This window comes from Mauremys mutica, chromosome 10, assembly GCF_020497125.1.
Source record: "Mauremys mutica isolate MM-2020 ecotype Southern chromosome 10, ASM2049712v1, whole genome shotgun sequence".
In the NCBI taxonomy this organism is placed as follows: Eukaryota; Metazoa; Chordata; order Testudines; family Geoemydidae; genus Mauremys; species Mauremys mutica.
In genome coordinates this window covers 75,691,626-75,712,944 of record NC_059081.1, presented here as the reverse complement: position 1 = coordinate 75,712,944, position 21,319 = coordinate 75,691,626, and the positions used below count along the sequence as shown (strand labels likewise).

The 21,319-nt window shown below is 45.3% G+C and overlaps 1 protein-coding gene across 1 annotated transcript in view; it reads left to right on the top strand.

Annotated features, from left to right (window-relative positions):
• The first annotated feature begins 1,627 nt into the window (after positions 1-1,627).
• The window catches only part of LOC123378363 (UDP-glucuronosyltransferase 1-6-like), a 113,954-nt gene continuing 94,262 nt past the window's right edge, over positions 1,628-21,319 (top strand). Inside the window, exon 1 of the mRNA XM_045032036.1 lies at positions 1,628-2,533. Within this exon, the coding sequence (XP_044887971.1) occupies positions 1,673-2,533 (861 nt within the window). The 5' untranslated portion in view covers positions 1,628-1,672. The remainder of the gene's footprint in view (positions 2,534-21,319) is intronic.

Below are 21,319 nucleotides of genomic sequence, written 5' to 3'. Positions count from 1 at the left end.
GACCTAGGGGTTACGGTGGACGAAAAGCTGAATATGAGTCAACAGTGTGCCCTTGTTGCCAAGAAGGCTAATGGCATTTTGGGTTGTATAAGTAGGGGCATTTCCAGCAGATCGAGGGATGTGATCATTCCCCTCTACTCAGCACTGGTGAGGCCTCATTTGGAGTACTGTGTCCAGTTTTGGGCCCCACACTACAAGAAGGATGTGGATAAATTGGAGAGAGTCCAGCGGAGGGCAACAAAAATGATTAGGGGGCTGGAGCACATGACTTATGAGGAGAGGCTGAGGGAACTGGGATTGTTTAGTCTGCAGAAGAGAAGAATGAGGGGGGATTTGATAGCTGCTTTCAACTACCTGAAAGGGGGTTCCAAAGAGGATGGATCTAGACTGTTCTCAGTGGTAGAAGATGACAGAACAAGGAGTAATGGTCTCAAGTTGCACAGGGGGAGGTTTAGGCTGGATATTAGGAAAAACTTTTTCACTAGTAGGGTGGTGAAGAACTGGAATGGGTTACCTAGGGAGGTTGTGGAATCTCCTTCCTTAGAGGTTTTTAAGGTCAGGCTTGACAAAGCCCTGGCTGGGATGATTTAGTTGGGGATTGGTCCTGCTTTGAGCAGGGGGATGGACTAGATGACCTCCTGAGGTCCCTTCCAACCCTGAGAGTCTATGATTCTATGATTCTATGATCACAAACATAGTTTGGCCCGGTAATAAGGGAAGAGAACAACCCTATGCATAAAAATGGGTGTAAATCTTCTGTTCAAACTTTTTTGTTGATGAAAAATTGGCATTTAGACTAAATGAAATTTGTGGTGTCTACTTTCCATGGAAAATTTTAATTTTGTCAGAAAACCAAGTGCTCGAAAAGAGACATATTTCACCCAAAACACAAAATATGACAAGTTGGCTTTGTAGCCATAGTGCCTAATGGGAGTTGTAGTTGAGTTTCCTCATGTCCCCATTTTCTCTATGAGTGGGGCTCTCCAGCCAGACTACATCTCTCAAGATGCACTAGCTCCCCTCTCCAAGAGGGAACCCTGATGCATTATGGGAGATGTAGTCTGACCTGAGACCCTGGCCTACAGAGGAGAATGGGTGCACCAAAATTAAAACATCTATGGAGGTACTGAGGCAGTACTCCCTAATTGGAATATTTCTGTTTTGGGACAAAAAACTTGAGTTTTAGATTTTTTTCATAGAAAAGTGTAAATTTTCCACAGAAACAAACCTGTGGAACTCCTTACAAACCTGTGGAACTCCTTACCTGAGGAGGTTATGAAGGCTAGGACTATAACAGGGTTTAAAAGAGAACTGGATAAATTCATGGTGGTTAAGTCCATAAATGGCTATTAGCCAGGATGGGTAAGGAATGGTGTCCCTAGCCTCTGTTTGAACTCTATCTGTAAACACCACCATGAGCACTTTGATGCAAATACCAGAAATGTTTTCAAGCGTATACTTCTGTGATCATTCATAAGATCAATTTAGCCCTCCCTCTAACTGCTTTAAAATCTCCTCTGGCCATCATTATCTGGAAACAAACTAGATCTAATAATCATTAACTACATGATAAGGAGAACGCAGCAGAAGCCAACAGTTATAAATCTTTGTGTTTGCTCCTGAAATTCTTCAAGAAGGAAGGTTTATTCAGGTTTTGAGTTCCAACAGGAAGATGGTGACTGCCCTTCTCCTTCGCTATCAGCATGCTGCATGGATGCTTCTCCTGATGATCGCTGGCTTTTCAGAAGGTGGGAAACTGGTAGTTGTTCCCATGGATGGAAGCCACTGGCTCAGCATGCGTCAAGTAGTGGAAAACCTCAGTCAGAGAGGACATGAAGTGGTTGTTGTTATACCTCAAGTAAGTTGGCAGTTTGGAATAACAGAGAACTGTACAGTGAAAACATATCCAGTACCTTATACAAAGGAAGGTCTAGATGTAAGCTTACAGACATATATTGATGCTCACCTAGCAGGACAACCATTTCCATTTAATGTTCTATCAATATATAACTCTTCAGTAGCAGTTTTCAATCTGCTATTCAGTCACTGTAAGAGTTTATTTAACCACAAGGAACTGATGCAATATCTGAAACAAAGTGACTTTGATGCTCTCCTCACAGATCCCATTTCTCTTTGTGGAGCACTAATTGCTAATTATTTTTCACTCCCATCTGTGTTCTTCATGCGAGGATTACCATGCAATTTACATTACAAATCAAATCAATGTCCAGATCCTCTCTCTTACGTCCCAAGAATTTTTACAATGAACTCAGACTACATGACATTTTCCCAACGATTGAAAAATGTTTTAATTGACTCTGTAGAATTCTTATATTGCAATGGTTTCTATGCACACGGTCTAAGCTTTGCCTCTGATGTTCTGCAAAGAGATGTGACACTGTTGGACCTTCTGAGTTCTGCATCCATTTGGCTGATGAGATACGACTTTGTGTTTGAGTATCCCAGACCAGTGATGCCCAACATGGTCTTTATTGGAGGCATAAACTGCGTTGAGAGAACAGCTCTGCATGAGGTATGGCGTTCTTTTTTACTCTTCACAACAAACATCGACAAATGCAGTGCTTTTAAGTGACATGAATGAAATGTTAGTAAATAGGATATGAACATTTAGTGGCACTGACTGCTTTGGGGGAATTATTTAACTATTCTTTGGCAGAATCTTTCCACCGATTGATATGGAATTCATACTTCTCTTGGCATGGGCACATAACTTCCATTTAAATTGCTAAGATTTCTCCAAGCATATTAAGGAGAAAAAAGACACTGTCTTTCCACAAGCTCTAAAACTAAACTATAGTCCTCAGTACAGTCCTGAAATATAGTTCTGGCTTCATTTGTATCATTTCAGGCTTAAAATTCTTCAGTTTAACAAAAGTTTTTAAAAAAATCTTAGAATCTCTTCTGGTTTTTATTCTGTTCTCAAACACCATAACATTGTTTTGGTCACATGCATGCATCATATGTTTCCCATCATAGAATATCCGTTACTTTTTAGATTACAATGAGAGCCAAATGTCAGTTTGAGTCGGAAGATAATTAGCCTGGAATAGTAGATTTTTAGACATATACAGATGAGCAAAGTTCAATTAAGACTACATTTTTATCCTTTGTGTTTCCTTTATCAGACAATTTTTCTGATGTTTGGTCTGCAGTATTTTTTAAAACCTTGAATAATTTTTGCATGCTACTATGTAACTTGTAGAACAGTAGGTAGAATAGGGCATCTGTTCTCTGACACAAAGCAACAGGAAATTTATTGCATTTCCAGATGCCCTTTAGTGTCTGGTAAAGTTACTGAAATACTTATACAGACAATGTGGGGGAGATAAGCTATCGAGAGACAAGCTATCAAACTTACACAGAGCTTTTCTTGAGGTCTGGGATACAAAGTCTAAATACAAAGTAGAACAGATTGTTTTGCATAAGCACCTTTCCCAAACCAGAAGAAGAGCTCTCGGAAGCTTGTATTTCTCACTAACAGAAGTTGGGCCAATAAAATATATTACTTCACCTACCTTCTGTCTCTAATATTCTCGGATCAACACAGCTACAAAACACTGCATACATGACATACTTTATAATAGTGATGTGATTTGTTACCTTGCATTACAATCTCTTTGGGACCAATGTGTTTCTCTAAAGTTTTCTAACCCTTTTCTTATTTCACATGCAATATTTAGTCACTTAGGACTTGATGAAAAAGACCACTGAAGTCATTGAGACTCTTTCCATTGACTTTAATGGCCTTTGGATCAGACTCATAAGAGATGCAGCATACTGTACTTCTGGTCCTTCACCATCTTAGGGCAGGGTATGGGGATTTTTGAACTTGGGGTTTGCATATTTAGAATGGATATAATTCCTTTTTATTGAGTGACCCAGTCCTGATCTTAGAAAGCCTTCAGCTTTTCTTTGAATGCCTCTCAATATTTTATTTGAATTTGTTTGTTTATTTATTTTTATGAATAAGACCCACGGAGATTAATACAGTCAAAGTGCACATATAAGAAAAGGGAAAATTAAACTCTGACAAGACAAAAGCTAATGTGGTAGAGTCACTATAAATTTACTGGGAGCCACTTAAATCAATCCTAAGAGGCCACATTATAAGGTAGTCACATAAAAATCATGTACAAAAATGAGGAGAAACAGATTGTAAACTTCATCAGTGCATTGTATTCTCTTCACCAATTTAAATATATATATGCTGGCGAGAAGAGTGATCATTACTTTAAATAATAGTAGACACAAATATAGTCAATGACTCTTGAAAAGGCAGAAAAAACATTAAAATATCTTAAAGCAAGAACAAAGGAATAGGAGATAAAACAGGAAAGCTCCTGTTTTGGCAATTTGAGAAGGAAGAAACCCAAAATACAACTAAGGAGCTGTTGGATGAACCTGGGAAATTAATAACAGGTCCACACTGGTCAAATTCCTGCCTCAAGGTCTATGTTTGTAAAATTAAAGTCTGGCTAGAGATAGTCAGCATCTCTGTTGCTACTTCTCACATACCCATGTCAATGAAGAAGTTTCAAAGAAAGACAAGGGCCAGATCCTCAGCTGGGATAAATCAGCATAGCTCCATTGATTTCAATGGATTTGGCCCACATATTAAGATGCATGAATAGACAAATCTTAAAGTACAAGATATATTTTATACTTTGAAAATGATAATGTACCACAGTTCTTGTGGAACAGCTTAGTGTTCAAAGCCAAATTGCAAAATTACTGCAAATACTTACAGTAAAGCTATAAGACACAGAAAGAATAAAGATGACAAGTTCCAGTTCCCTCCCACACATCTTCATTTTGTGCACCACCATAACAGTTTCGTTTTGTTTTGAAATATAAAACTTGTTTTAAAGGATTTTGTCTCACTGTGTGAATTGTTATACTTTAAAAGCAAACTGGAAAACAAATTCTATCGCATGCAACCATAAAGTCTCCCAGCATGGGTCATCAGCTGGGTTTGGATGCTGGATCTTAGGATCTTTCATACAGACCTCCACCACTTGAGCTACAGGAGCAAATATTCTCCTTTATGTGGAGGTGTCACCCAAGGACTTAGCTGCATAACCTACTGACAAAGCCATGTGCTAGAGATTAATAGAATGTTAGAGATCAGGAAACCTGGTTTCTCTTCCTAGCTTTAATGGTGAGAGGTAGGATAGCCAAAGGACATAGATTTGGCACATTCATTTGGCAAGGTAATGTGGCTGAGTAGCTAAGACTTGGATCTACCGTACAAGAGACCTGGGTTTCTTTGCTAGAAGTGCTTTTGTGCAACCTCTCAGTTCTCTTATTTGTAAATGGTATATGTTTGTGTGTGCAGCGAGGTGCTAAGTCTTGACCGCCATCTAGGGCTAGGGTATGAAGCCTTGGTCAGTAAATAAGGCCTATGAAGTGCACAGAAATATGAACAGCAGTCAGAACAACAGAGAGCAGGATTCATGAATTCTGAGCTGTCTGCACAGTGCAGCCCCATGCACTGAAGAGCTTCTTTCTATCCCTGAACAACATTGCCTGCTTTTGCAGTGCAGCAGAAATGGCAGCCTATTCCTGCTGAAATGCAAAATGTTCCTCAAAATCCAGTATGTCCCCCAGGCAGCGCTTCCTAACGACTGGATTAGCATAAGCATGGCCACATGTGCGGGACATTCCAAAATCGCCCCCCCCCATACCAGGGACACTGCAATAGCTCCCCCCATTCCACTATTTCCCCCTATTTAGAACCAGCATGGAGCCTCCTGTTATCACAGACCTGGTTTAAAGAGGCCATTAGGTGTGCCCTTTTCACTTGTACCTATTGCACTGCCTATTTTGTAAACCTCATGTGGTACAAATAGCTTTGCATGATCTTTTCATGTTTGGGTGATAATTTGGTTATAGGTGTGATATATTGAAAACTGTGTTATAATTACAGTCTCTCACTTTAATGTAAGGGGTTTCCTGGTCCTGCTTGCAGGCTAGAGGGCTCTGTAGGAAAGCATGAGATCTGGGTCTTCAATTGTGGGCCTGCAAAGAGCCAGGCTACAGCAAGGTGGGTGAGTTGTGCCTCTCTGCCTTAGGGAGCAACCTGCTTTGTCTCTCTGTTTTTGTTCTTGCATATAAGAGTTCTGGATTCTAAGAAATAAAGTAGTGTTATGTTGCGACCTTCCAGAAATATAAAAACACAAAATACTCTAACTATTCTCCGTGTGTGTGTGTGTGTGTCGGATGACCAGTTAGCAAGAGTGAATAATTGGGACAGCGGGTGGGGTGGGGGAGTAATAGGCATCTATATAAGGAAAAGCCCTGAGTATTGGGATGTCCTTATAAAATCAGGACTCTGGTCATCCTAGTGTCATGAACATAACAATAGGATTATAATTTAATAATTGTTCATGAACTCCAGAGTTCTTCAAATAACGGTTCTTATGAGCCCAGACCTAATACAAACAGAGGATAAAAAATCCAGGGAACTCCCTGAAATGATGCAGGAAGAAAACAGTTTTTCTAGACTCACATAAAACCTTCTGCAGATGCATCATGGGCCTGGGGCTCCATGGACCTGGTACAGCTAGGCAGGGAGCAGGCAGAGCTTGATGAGAGAACATAATTCTCCTTTAAACCTGCAGGGATATTCAGGTACATGATAATGCTGAAGGTATGCATTGTTACACTGCTTCCCACTCTGTGCTGTGAATAGGGTGGCAATGCCACTCACCCAGACGGCCTACCCCTCCATGTGACCCCCTTCCCCACACTGGTGTTGGGAGGATAGTGTGCTCCTCAAAATGGCATCCCCAGTTCACGATACAGGAGAAACCCATGTCTAGTTTAATCGCAGCACTGGACAGGAGACAAATCTTAGACAAGAAGGACTGTCTGGCTTAGAAATGAAGAAGTGACCTGCCTAGCTATGATACCCCTTCCTTGAGGTCTTTTGTAGCAACCATTGGTAAGAAGCTATGTGGGAGCTATGTTGCCAGGTTGGAGGCTGGCCTGAGGAATTGTATACAGAAACGGGCTCCAAGCAAAATGCACACAGAAATCATGTAGATCTCTGGACGCCTCCAAATCTGGAGGGCCATGACTCCTGTTAGATCTGTCGGGCCCAAGTAAGGTGATCTCACAGACAACAGCTCCAGAAATTGACAATCCTAGCATTTCTCAGCCCTTCCATTGTTTCCTGAGTATGGCACAATCCACTTCATTGTTAGCAATACTACATTAATGCTCTCTCTCTTCTTGAAATATAGGGCCAGATCCTCATCTGGGGTACAAGAGTGTAACTCCACTAACTTTAGTGAAACTGTGCTCATTTACCAGCTGAGGATTATTATTCGTTAACTTACATACAGTATGATCTTTCTTTATTGCCTGGTTTCCAAAAGTAATATTATAAAACCCAAACGAAATGTTTCACACGTTCCGCTTTCAGCTAGTTTGCCATAGTTCAAAGTTCTAAGTGCATTTTTGTCTAGAACAGTTGAGTTTAGGACCCGGGATGACCAATATTCTGCATCTACATGGACTTTGCAGAGGTCATCTCACATTCATTAACTTACCTGATGATTAAAGATAAACTCTGGTGGAAATTCATGAACTACTAAAAGTTCAGGAATAGATGAACCTCACTCAGCATGGAGTTATGCAAGCTATGAAACAGATTAGTCCAGATATGGAAAAATTTGGCCCAGTTTGGCCCCTAAAACTCAACTGTTGAAAAGAGAGCACTACCTTCACCTTTGCATTGTGTCTTTACTTGTAGGTAAAGCTGGTGAGGTTTTTTTCCTACACAAAAATGGGGCTTCATGAAACCTATTTTTTTTCCCACAGGGGGTGAAAATATCATTTGACTAAATTATACAATTTTTCAATGGGAAATTTTGAATTTGAAATTTTTGTTTTGATTTTGGAAACCAAAAAATATTTGAAATTTTTCTTTTCTCCTCCTCCCACTTCCCCACGGAATAAATAAAATAAATGATGTCCAGGATTTTTTTCTCTTTTTCAGTTTTTCCTCTCTTACTTTGTTTCCTTTTTCCACTCTACTTTCCAAAACTTCCTCAACGTAGGAAAAGTTATTGATAAAAATGAAATTTTGTTACTCAGTGACTTTTCCAAAGCTGGAAACATTTTGAAGGGTTTAGTGTGGAAAAAAAGTAAAAGTAGACATCGGTCCTTCTATTGCATTGTTTTGGAAAAGACAGGGGGAAGGAAAAAATTTTCAAAACAGTTTTGGTTTTTGAAAACTGAATCCAAATGAAAATTCTGATTCAAAATAAAATTTTCATTTAATTTTTTGCCATTTTCTGAAAAAAAAGGAAAATTTCAAATGAAAATTTGTCTGAATTTTTTTACAGGAAAAACCTGAGTAGTTCTAATTGTAGGCATGCATCTATAACTTGATGCTTTGTATCACACATGAAAATTTGGCCCTCCCAATTTTAATTACATCAGCATATTGTTTTCTCTCCTTTAGCAATTTTATGGCCTTCTGCTGGGAACACCACTGGGCTTACTCATAACAATGTGCCGTCCATTATGTACTAACCTTAAATGCTGCCATTAAGCACAGGTCTTAGTTTAAAAAAAAAATCCTTAGCAATTAAGGTCATGTTGCAAGAGCAGTACAAAATGGTGCAAATATGTGAAGCATATTGCCTGGAAAAAAGTTATCTGTCTAGTTACATACTACAGGCCATCTATCTGAGCATCTTACTTCCCTATATGAATCTTTCCTTCCAATCCCCACTGTGAAGGAGAGAAATATTATTCCCATATTGCAGCTGGGGAACTAAGGCACAGAGAGAGTAAGTGACTTGCCCAACATCACACATAGACTCCAAGAAAGAGCAGGGAACCGAACACTTGTCTCCTGGCCCACGCTGTACTTTAGCCCTGTTTTGAATGTCACCATCTGAGCCACTAGCACTGTCAGCGGTGCTTAGCGTTCTGGAGGGCACTTATCCAGGTGGGAATGGGGGCCTACATAAGACATCCTGTACCCAACGTGCAAGCAGCTGCAGGCAGGGGTGCTGGGACAATTTGTATAGTGGGGGTGCTGAAAGCCATTGAACCAAACTGTAAACCCTGGATATGGTGGAAACCACTTCAAGCCAGGGAGTGCTGTGCTGGCGCCCCCCACAGCACTGTTAGTTCTAGCCCCCCTGGTGCAGGACTATGCCCACGGGAACATATTCTATGAGTAGACTCCATTCAGCGTGTTTGGAGATTTAGGGTCTGAGTCAAAGTCCACTGAAGCCAATGGGTGTCTTTTTAGTGAGCTCAGAAGGCTTTGGATCAGGTCCTTTATGCCAGATCTTGTCCTCTGCTGACCTAACACCTACAGGCATCACCATGGGTAGGGCCTGTCCTTCCCCATAAGGTGAAGTCAGTTCAACTTTGATGAATGTTTACATTAGCTGAACATTAATACAATATTGATTTTCTAGGCAGACCATGAACAAAGTTCACATTATTTTTTCAAGGCAAAGATCATGAAGTTGAACTAAGGAGACCCTTAAAGCTAGCTAACTGGCAGGTCACGCTAGTACATGAACTTGGTTTTTAAACATCTGTAGAATTTCTGTAGTGAACATCTTAAAAATCCGAAGATCCTTCACCAGATGAAACTTCTGGTGGAGTTTGCCTTAGTAAAAATGGAACAAAGGCCTCAGGGTTTGACTCTCTAATAAAAAGATTTGGCTAATACGTCCTTTCTATAATATTAAACACTCTTATCAGTAGCAAAGAATAATCTGGAACATTTGAAAAATATGATAAATAAGAATTTCTGACTTTATAATTAGAAGGAATTCTAATAACTCTGCATAGTTCAGATTCCAGGCAGATTGCTTAGGTCAGGAGTACATACCACGGCAAAACTTTTCCAAAGCCGGCGTAGCCAGAAGTGGCATTTGGGATGACTCCAAAAGGTTTGTAGCCCCTTTGAGTACTCGGGAGTTTCTAACAGGTGAACAGCTCCTCATCTGCGGTAAATTGTCATAGTTCCATGGGAGCTGTGCTATCTTACACCAGCTGAGGATCTGACCCCGTGTTTAAGTCTCCATTCCCCTGACCGCCATGGGTGCTGCACAGGCCCTCAGGGCAGGGCAGATTTAGGGTATTAGGTTCTCTTATGGGCAGTGAGTGAAAGTAAGTTAAAGGACTTACCCGTACGCCAAGGTCCTGGGCAGGGGTGTGGCCTCAACTGGAAGGCGGCTGGGAGCCCTGGGGCAATTTAAAGGGCCTGGGGCTCTGGCTGCCACTACCACAGCAGAACTCCGGGTCCTTTAAATCGCTGACAGAGCCCTGCTGCTGCTATCCCGGGGCTCTGGCAGCTGGGCTCGGGGCTCCAGCGGCAGGGAGCCCCTGGCCCTTTAAATCACCGTCCGAGCCCCGCTGCCTGAGCCTGGAGTAGCAGCGGCAGGGCTCCGGGGGTGATTTAAAGAGCCTGGGGCTCCCCAGGACTCCGGCAGCGGGGCTCAGGAGGCGATTTAAAGGGCCCTGGGCTCCAGCTGTTGCAGGGAGCTCAGGACCCTTTAAATCGCCAGCCTGGGGAAGCCTGTACCAGACCGTACCGGCTTACTTTGACCTCTGCTTGTGGGAGTTTCTAAAGCATCCTGTGGCCCTGACCCCCACAGGGCTGGGCAAACGGGGCCCACGCCCAGGGCACCATAGCCAGGGGGCGCCACAAGGGGCTCAGGCTTCCCCTGGCTCGCTGTGGCCGGACTCGTCTGTTCTCCGGCACCTCCCCCACGCTGGGCCAGTGGGCTTCTCCCTGACCCCCTGGTCCCTCCGGCCGAGGGCTCCGGCTGTGCCCCAGCCCCGGGGAGCCCAGAGCGGCGTGTCTCGCTGCCCGCAGTGGAGTGGAGCCGAGTCCATCCCTGCCTGCGTCCTGCCAGGAGGCGCAAAACTTCCAGGTGAGTGAGGAGTAGAGGGGAGGGAGCCCAGCGGAGCCGACGGGGAGGGAGAACTTAAAGTGACAGTGCACTCACTGTCTCTCAAACTTCCCTAACACACACACACACACACACACACACACACACCCTATCTCTCACAGTCCCACTACAGATTGTGTGTCTCTCTCTCACACACACACAGTTTCTCTCACACACAGACTGGCTCTCACATCCACATATACTCTGCCTCTCACAGTCCCCCAACACAGATTGTCACACACACATAGTCTCACACACCCCAACACAAACGCTGTTACACAGTCCCCCAACACACAGTCTCACACACACACACACACTGGCTCTCTCACACATACACACACTCTGTCACGCACACACACAAACACATATTATTATTGTTGTTATTACTGCTTGGTACTTCCTGTCAAAATGCTCGTGGTGAGTCAGGAGTGGCGAGGGGCTGCAGGAGGGCCATGGGCTCTGGCAAGATGCAGCCCCCATATGACAGCATGTAGCCTGCCTTGAGCTGCAAGCCAAACACCAGGCACCACAAGACACTGCAGCAGCACAGAAGTGTGGCACACACCACATACCAGGCCACCCTTACTTCCACTGACAGTGACCTAGGAATTTGCTACTTGTAGCAGTTACTCATTGTGATGTTATCTGATTAAAACATGACCAGGCAGATCACTGTTGCAACCACTGTTATATATTTGCAACAAATTGTGTAGAAAATGTGGCATGTAAGATGTGGTGTGCTTTAATAAGACATGTAAATGGCAGTGATTCAGTAGGCTTGTTTTTAGAAAGAGAGATCACTAACATCAAGTACAATTCTCATAAAACAAGGAATGACAATTCCTGGCAGCTGCTAATGGAATGTGTGTGAATGAGGAGTACAGTAACTCCTCACTTAACATCCTCCCGGTTAACGTTATTTAGTTGTTATGTCACTGATCTAGTAGAGAACATGCTCATTTAAAGTTGTGCAATGCTCCCTTATAACATCGTTTGGCAGCTACCTGCTTTTTCCACTGCTTGCAGGAAGAGCAGCCTGTTGCAGCTAGCTGGTGGGAACCAGGGTGGGTTGGCAGCCCCCCCATGTTCCCTGTGCGCCAGCTGCCCAGCAAGCTATCAAGTGCCAGACAGTTCAGGTGTCCCTCCCCCCACTGCCATGTGCTGCTCCTGCCCTCTGCCTTGGAGCTGTTCCCAGGAGACTCCTGCTTGCTGTGCAGGGGGTGGGGGGGAAGCAGGATGCTGATGTCAGGGTGTCCCCCTCCCCCCTCTCATGTACCCCATCTCCACAGAGTGGGCGGGGGACACGACAGGGATCAGGACAGAGGGAGCTTGCTGGCAGCAGCTGCTGTCGCAACTTGCTGGTCTACTTAAAAAGTCAGTGTACTTACAGTGGGGTCAACATACTTAAAGGGCCAATGTGTGCATCTCTCTCTCTGTATCACACTCACACACACATCCCTGTCGTGTTCCCCCATTCCCCCACGCTCTGTGGAGATGGGGTACATGAGAGGGGGGAGGGGGACACCCTGACATCAGCATCCCGCTTCCCCCCCATCCTCTGCACAGCAAGCAGGAGTCTCCTGAGAGCAGCTCCAAGGGAGAGGACAGGAGCAGCACATGGCAGTGGGGGGGAGGGACACCTGTGTGTCTCTGTCTCACACACATATATACCCCCCCCGGCAGTTTGGAAAGTGGAGGGAGTGGTGCGCTCCAGTGGGATAGCGTGGGGTCATCATCATGTTCATTTTCCACAGGGAATTGTTTGCAGCCGCTGCCGTGTGTCTATTGTGTCTCCTCTCTCCATTCGTGCCGTCTTGTAGAGTGTGAGGCTACATTAACAACATGTTAATCTTAAGGGCTCAGGCTAGTTCATCATTTAGCAGCAAGGCATTCCCTGGGAAATATCCCACCCTCTTACTCCACCTCAACCAAGCTTCACAATCATTCATTGCTGTGTACAGTATTAAATTGTTTGTTTAAAATTTATACTGTGTGTGTATGTATGTGTCTGGCAAAAAAAAAAATTCCCTGGAACCTAATCCCCCTATTTACATTAACTCTTATGGAGAAATTGGATTCGCTTAACATTGTTTCGCTTAAAGTAGCACTTTTCAGGAACATAACTACAACCTTAAATGAGGAGTTACTGTAACTCTATTGAAGTGAGAGGGGTAACTGTGGTACATTTCTATTTTTTTCTTAGGATTGGTCTATACTAGCAACTTATGTCGGTGTCACTATGTCTCTCAGGGGTGTGGAAAAGCTCTCCTCTCAGTGAAGGTGGCATCTTCACTGACTGCATTGGTGCAGCTGTGCCACTGCAGCGCTGTAAGTGCAGACAATCCCTTCCATTCCTCCAAGCTGAGCCATTTTATCTTCACTTCTCAATACTTCTGCTTATTCCGGTTTTATCTTCAGATATCATATAGTGGCTTAAATGGGACTAATTCACATGTTTATGTGCTTTGCCTGACCAGAGCTAAATATCACATACTCTTGCAGACCCACCAAGTGTCCTGTATCTTGTGTTACCTCCTGCATTCCCCCAGCCCAGGATGAATATCACAGACTCAGCCTGGCTGTAGGAAGAGCCTGTAGATGCTGTTATGGCTGTTATGGACCAGAATGTAGGAAGTCTGGCCTAGCAGTCATAGCAGGAGTCTATTGGGCAGAGCATGTGTCCAGGCTCGGGAACGAAGCCAAGCACCAGAGTCAACTGCCAAGCCAGAGCCAGGACCAGGAATCAAAGCTGAGGGTCAGAGCTGAGGTCAGATATCAAATGCCAGAGCCAGGGTCAAGCTGGAGTCAGGGTTGGAAGTCAGAGCCAGGGGCAGAGCCAGGACTGGTCCCTGAGGATGGGAGGCGAGGTGTACGGGCAAGAGAAGAGGCAAGGATCAAGCATGATGGGAAGAGGACCAAAGGCCGGAGCTGAGTGGGAACCAGTAACAGGGCAGGGTGCGGGAGGCAGGCACAATAGGAAACCGCCTTTTTGCTCAGACAAACTTCCTGTTCCTCCTCCTGGCTCAAGTAGTGTAGTTGGACCAATTGGTGGAGCCGGGCGATCCTCCAATCAGAGCTCCCGTGGGTGGTGCCTTGCCTCCGTTTATGGCCCTAGTCGCTTCTCAGCCCACCCAGTTTCAGTAGCCGCTGGGTGGAGGCCAGGATGTGGCAGCTCTCTGGGAACGCTCAGGCAGTGGTTCAAGACCTGCAACATCATGATGGTTAAACAGGCAGTTGAGTGGCCTCTGTCTCATTGCTCCCCTTGGTGAACCTGAGTAGGGAAGCAGGGGCAACAAATGGAGGTGACAGGGACAGAAGGTGAAGCAGGCCCTGTACTAGCTCTGTGCTTACTCATCCACAGCTTCAGCTGCCCCCATCTTCCTCTGGAACACCACCACGTCCCCAGCTGGTTCTCCTAGATTTCATTCCTCTAGCTTCATCCTAAAGACATAGCCCCAAACCCGTTTCACACCCCTTCCCCTCCACCTCCCGGGTCTTCAGCTACCTCATCTTGCACTCAGACATCCATAAACCCAGCTGCACCTATCTCCTCCACAAACACACTTCATCACCCACCCTGCAGCTGCTTGGGGCATGGTGTATTGACCTACAGTTGAAGTTTGCAGTTATATACACACTATTTGCAAATACATATGTTATTTAATGAGCTATTCTCCATATTTGTAAAACTTTGCATGATTAGCATTCCCATTAAAAGACTGCAGTGCTCTAATCTCAATTTTTCATTATGTTCTTTCTATCACCACTCACTCTTTTCCAAAGTTTAGCACTTTTGCCCCTTTGTTCTGGTACAGACAGCTACCCAACTCCACCAACTGCATAAATAAATATACCTCTTTCTGGCAGAAGACCACAAAGAACCAGATTGTAACAAGATGGTTAAATTATAAGAGATAAGTAACAGATAAATATCAGAAGCTCCTGATATCTGTTTGCTTTCTGCAGTCATCTATCTTTCACTGGTACAAATGCCAGCTCTGTGCATTGAAAATCATAACTAACAGCAGGAAAAATACATCAGAATAGGAAGATCAAATGGATTTTGTTAATTCCTCTCACTGCTCTTGTAATTTACTCCTTATCCAAAGTCCCAGGCATTTCACCATAATCATAGCCTCTGCCCTGCCTATCGGCCTTGTGTTCAGGCACTCTGTGACTTGTCTGCCTCTCCATACTAAGAGATGTTGATTTTATTTCTGAAAAATCCTCATAAGAGACCGTCTCAGATACGCTGACTAACCTCACAGAATTAGATAAGGGGCGGCGAGGGGGTGCTCAGCACTTCTTAAAAAGTCATCAACTCCTTGCAAAATTGGGCCATATGTCTTCAAACTCTGTTCCAATAAGGGCACTTCTGCTGCATGGATGCCTGTTCCTGCAAAGTGTTGGGCAGCCAGGGGTGTGTGCAGAATCAGGACCCAGCTGTACAAGGCCTTAAGGGCACGATCCTGACCACTGAAGACAATGGGAGTTTTGCCACTGATTCTAATGGGAGCAGGCTCAGAGCCAACATACACAATCGAAGTTTCTATATGCTCATGTCAGCCTCTTTCTTGGTTTGCCTCATTCACAAGGCTTCTGTGTTGGCTTTAATTTTGCTTACCATATAAAGACTTCAACAGGCTTTAGATCAGGCTTGTAAGGAGGTTTTCTATATTATCATTTATTTGTATTACAGTACTGCCTAAGGGGCTGCAATCATGATCAGGGCCCCACTGTTTTAAGTACTCTAGAAACACAGAATAGAAGGGTGGTCTCACCCCAGTTTCCCCTTCAAGAAAGGCTGAAGAATAATGTTCTAATACAAAGAATTCCACTGGCCTCTTCCAAAATGGCCACCGCCTCCCATTCCTTCCAATCGGAATGAAGCAAAGCTGCTTTTAGTGGAAGGAAGTTTGCAATGCTTGTATTTTACCCCAGAGTTACTTATATCTATTAGGATGACCAGATGTCCCAATTTTAAAGGGACAGTCCCGATATTTGGGGCTTTTTCCTATATGGGCTCCTATTACCCCCCACCCCGTCCTGATTTTTCACACTTGCTCTCTGGTCACCCTAATATATATTCAACTTTAACTTCAGCTTAATGTAGTTTTTATCTGGTAATTTATTATGTTTGTACAGTTCCTAGTGCGGTAGGGCTGAGACTTAGTGTGGCTTTTAGGTCCCATCGCAATTGAACTGTTAAATAATAAGACAAGACACAACACCAAACAGTCAGAAAGAAAGTGGGGAGAGACCCAGCAATAACAGCATGCATTAACTAGGCCAGCAAAGTGCACAGCTACTTTTGTCTGGTAAATTATAAAAGATAATCCATAAACTAGCAAAGCCCCCATCCAGAATCTTCTTGATAACTGTGAGCGATGGAAACAAAAGCCTTATGGAACAGCGAGTCTGTTCTCAACAGCACTGCAAGCAATGTGAAGGTGTGGCAAGGAAAATGGCAAATGTTTCCCTTATTATTTGCTTTTAAGGTTTTGGGTGGGGACCTGGGGTGTGTCCTAGTCCAGCCTGACCTATCACTGGAGGGGAGGAATTTGATATTTTGACATTTGTTTTTATTTCAGTCAGGAACAAAACCAAAAGTGTTAATTCTCCATGAAAGACAATTCTGAAAAAAAAAATCAGATGGATTGAAATGTTTTGTTTCCATTTTGACTTTTTTCTTCATAATATCCAATGTAACCCAAAATTAAACAAATGTGAAACCAAAATCTGTTCCAAAAGAAAACAATCAAACCCCTCAGTTACTGCTGGCTGTAGAATAAAGTTTTGTATCCCTATTGTTCTAGTCAAATGTAACTGTGGATGTTCCCACTGTCGGGAGAAAAGTTAGGGCATCCACCTCTATTGCTTTCATAGTCTCCTCACAGCTTCCACATTTTTTTTTCTTCTTCCTCTTAAAGCTGTTTCTCGTTTCATTCCAGGGTCATTTTATCTTTAGAAAACTAATGATTTCTCAATTTTCAGTGTTTACTGACTCTTACAATTGCAGTCATTAATATTCCCGTGGGGAGGGGAAGTTGGATCGTGTAGCTTTTAGAACTAAACTTGGGCACATTCTTTCCGCTGTACTAAGAGCTTAGGCTGCCAGCTCATGTCAAGCTAGCCAACAATTATCAATGAGAGTTAAAGACTGTGAAGATTTCTTAATTGAAGGGGTAACAACTGCCTCACTATGAAGCCAAAATGAGCAAAACATGGTTGGATGCTTGGTGCAGCCAGTCTCTAACCTTTTAAAGCTGAAAATAGCTTTTGAATGCAGAGCATCACTGATTCTACTTTAATCTCTTCTTTTTCCATTCCAAGATTATGTGACATGCTGGGCCCAATCCAGTACATGTGCTCAGGGGCTGCCTGCTGAGGGAGACAGGGGGAAACAACCTCCCTTCTAGCTCAATGGTTAGAGATCTCTAGTTCAAGTTCCCCCTCCACCTGCTGGGAAGAAAGGATTTGAACAGGAATCTGCCACCTCCCAGGAGAGTCCTCTAACCTATGGGATATTGTGATCAGGGGCGGCTCTAGGGATTTTGCAGCCCCAAGCAGGGCAGGCAGGCTGCCTCCGGCGGTTTGCCTGCACAGGGTCCGCCTGCGGGAGGTCCACTGAAGCCGCGGGACCAGTGGACCCTCCGCAGGCAAGCGGCGGAAGGCAGCCTGCCTGCCGCTCTCGTGGCACCAGTAGAGCCCCCCCCCCCCCCCGCGGGACCAGCGGACCCTCCACAGGTAAGCCGTGGAAGGCAGCTTGGCGTGCTGGGGCCTGGAGCCGCCCCTGGTTGTGATGTGTGGCTCCATAGGAGTTCTGTTAAGAAACTGGACAGGATTTTCCTGGCCTCAGCCATGTGGTGTGGATAAGGGTAAGAAAGGGTGATACTGTTGTTATGCGACAGGGTTCAGATTCCAGTGACTATTGTTTTATATACTCCACCCAGGCAAGGTCTCCAGATCTATCAGATTGGCAGATGTGTAGTCATATTGCTGAATGCACCACTGGATGGTGTTCAGATACTGCGGTTATGAGTGTGGAATAAAAACCTATTTAGAACAGACTCATCCTCACCAGCAGTACAATGGCAGGACTTTTATGTGCCCCTGGAAGAAAGGACAGAATTTGCCCCTTAATCTTTGTGCGCTGTTTCTCTATCTGCAATATGTGGATGGTATTTTCTTGCTTTTAGGAGTGTTGGGAGACGTAATGTTAGTAAAGTGCTGTTAGAGCAGGTTCATCTCAGGTTTGGGGCAACAGTTTTGGTCAGTTCTTATTTGACCCAAACTGGTTTACCTGTCTTTTTGGTCTTCACCACTACCTTTGTCAGTTGTAAAAGTATTCATAAAAGTTAACATACTGCAGATCTTTCAAAGCTAATGATTAACAAATGCTAAAAGAACGAAATGCCAATTTAGTTCACATGAGAACAAGCACATACTGCCAAAAAGTGGGTGTTGTTTCCCAGAGTATAAAAAGTTGTTTCAAACCTCTGTACAGTGACGGAGTCTTTTTCTATCATCCACTGAGATGGCTTTCCTTTTTCATCAACTTTACCAATTTGCATCATGGTTTCTTCTTTTATTAACTTCCTACAACTTTGCTGAAAGTGGCAAGGTGTTGGTGATCCCTCAGGATGGAAGTCACTGGCTCAGCATGCGTGCAGTGGTGGAGAAGCTCAGTGAGAAAGGGCATGAAATAGTAGTGGTTGCTCCAGAGACAAATTTGCTTTTGAAAGAATCAGAGCATTACACAAGGAAAACGTATGCTGTGCCTTACACCCAGGAAGATCTTGACCAGAGTTTTAGTAAATTCGCTAACAGTCTCTTTCGTGAGGTCTCCTTTCCCTACACTATCCTTGCAGAATACCGGAATAACATGTTCGTCATTAACATGTTTTTTTCACAACTGTGACAGCCTGCTGCAGAACAGAGAAATCATACAATACTTGGAAGAGAGTAAATTTGATGCACTCTTCACAGACCCAGCATTGCCATGTGGGGTGATCCTGGCAGAATATCTGTCCATCCCTTCTGTGTACTTCTTTCGTGGTTTTCCATGCAGTTTAGAGCATGCAATCTGTAAATCTCCAAACCCTGTTTCCTATATCCCAAGATGCTATACCAGCTACACAGACCACATGACATTTACCCAGCGAGTGCTGAACCTATTTGTTAGCACTTTAGAGACACCACTGTTTAAGGATTTGTATACCAAATACCAAGACATTGCTTCCAAGTTTCTCCAGAGAGATGTGCACTTACCAACACTTTACAGAAATGGCTCCATATGGCTCCTGAGATACGACTTTGTGTTTGAGTATCCCAAACCAGTGATGCCCAACATGGTCTTCATCGGAGGCATAAACTGTGAGGAGGGGAAGAACCTATCTCAGGTATGTCCAGTGATTCTGTTTTGTGTTTGCACTTTCATTTTGATATTTTCTCTGTGGAAAAAGCTGTAGATGAGCAATGAGCATTATACCTCACTGTAATATCCCTAATTTACACACCCTCCTCCCTGGCTCTCCACACAAAATACAAAATAGGACGCTGCCTGCACTGAATGTGAATCAGACTCCAAATGATTTTCTCTTGCTATAGGCAAACATCATTGCCTTAACATAAGTTAAAAGTCTAAGCAATATTACCAAACAAAATGCAGGCTTTGCTGAAAAGTAGGTGAGCCAAAGTCCGCTGTTATGCAGCAGTGTAAGTCTGGAGACAGGCCATTGACATCAGGGCCGCCCAGAGGATTCCGGGGTCTTCGGTGGCGGGGGGCCCTTCCGTTCCGGGACCCACCGCCAAAGTGCCCCGAAGACCCGCGGCGGGAGCCCCCCGCCGCCGAATTACCGCCGAAGCGGGACCCGCCGCCGAAGCGCAGCCCAGTCTTCGGCGGTAATTCGGTGGCGGGGGGGGGTCCCCGCCGCGGGCCTTTGGGGCACTTCGGTGGCGGGTCCTGCTTCCGCCCCAGCCCCAGCCCCAGCCCCAGCCTCAGCCTCTTACCCGAGCGCATCTCCGGTGGGGCCTGAGCTCCGTCCCGCTCAGAGCTGTGTGGTGAGGGCTGTGAGCTCCACGCCAAGTGGAGGCAGCTGCCCCGCCCCCTCCCCACGCCGCTCTGAGCGGGGCGGGGCTCAGGCCCCGTTGGAGCTCCCAGCCCCGCCCCCTCACCACGCGGCTCGGATCGGGGCGGGGCTCAGGGGCCCCGGCGGAGACTCGGCGCTTGATGCGCTGAGGCTCCAGGAGAGGGGCAGAGGCGGGAGCCTCCGCTGTTCTCTTGGGGGCCCCTGCGGAGCCCGGGGCCCGGGGCAAATTGCCCCCTTTGCCCCCACCCCTCTGGGCGGCCCTGATTGACATTAACTGGCCAGAGATTTTCTCTGTTGTAAATTAAACCCGACTTTGTAACTGATGTTTGCAACTTTCAAAAAAGGAACTTTCAAAGAAAGTGAAAGTCCACAGCCATCTGGATTGTTGTGTCAGCAGAAGTGGTGGGTCAGCCCTTCCACCAGCCCCAGTGAGACCATTTCCTCCACCTCCTGATCAAACTTGTACCATTGTTCTCCCTTCTCCTATAATCCCTTCGGGGGCTGGACTAGATACCTTCTGAGGTCCCTCCAACCCTGATATTCTCTGATTCTATGACTCCTCCTCCTCCTCAGCCTCTGAATCTGCTCCAGTTCCTTTCCCTCACAATGCCGGTCTGCTTTGGTCCTCCCCATCATAAGAAACTCCCCTTGAATCCAGCTCCCTCCTCAGCTGTCACTCCACTGCCTCTTCCTCTCACAGGGTCAAGTTCCTTTCTTCCAGTTTAACTTAAACACTCTCCAGCCAACACTCTCAGCTCTTTTCTGTCTCTGTTGATCACACTTTCTTTCTGATTTGTTCCTTTCAACACTGTCTCCTTATTCTTGTTTATGAATGTGTCTGTGTGTATCCCAGTGGCCACATGTGGGAATAGCAATTGCATAGCGGGCCATGAAAGCTCACAAAATTGGGGTTGAGGTGCGGGAGGGGGTGAGAGCTCTGGCTGGGGGTGCAGGCTTCAGGGTGGGGCCAGAAATGAGGGGTTCAGGGTGCAGGAGCGGGCTGGGGGTGGGGTGCAGGAAGGGGGTGAGGGCTTTGGTTGGGGGTGCGGGCTGTAGTGTGGGGATGGGGATGAGGAGTTTGGGGTGTTGGAGGGTGCTCTGGGCTGCGACCAAGGAGTTCGGAAGGTGGGAGGGGGATCAGGGGTTTGGGATGCAGGAAGGGGTGCAGGCTCTGGCTGAGGGTGCAGGCTCTGGGGTGGGGCTGGGGATGAGCAGTTTGGTGCTGCAGGAGGGGGCTGCAGGCTGGGATTGTGGGGTTTGGAGGGTGGGAGGGGG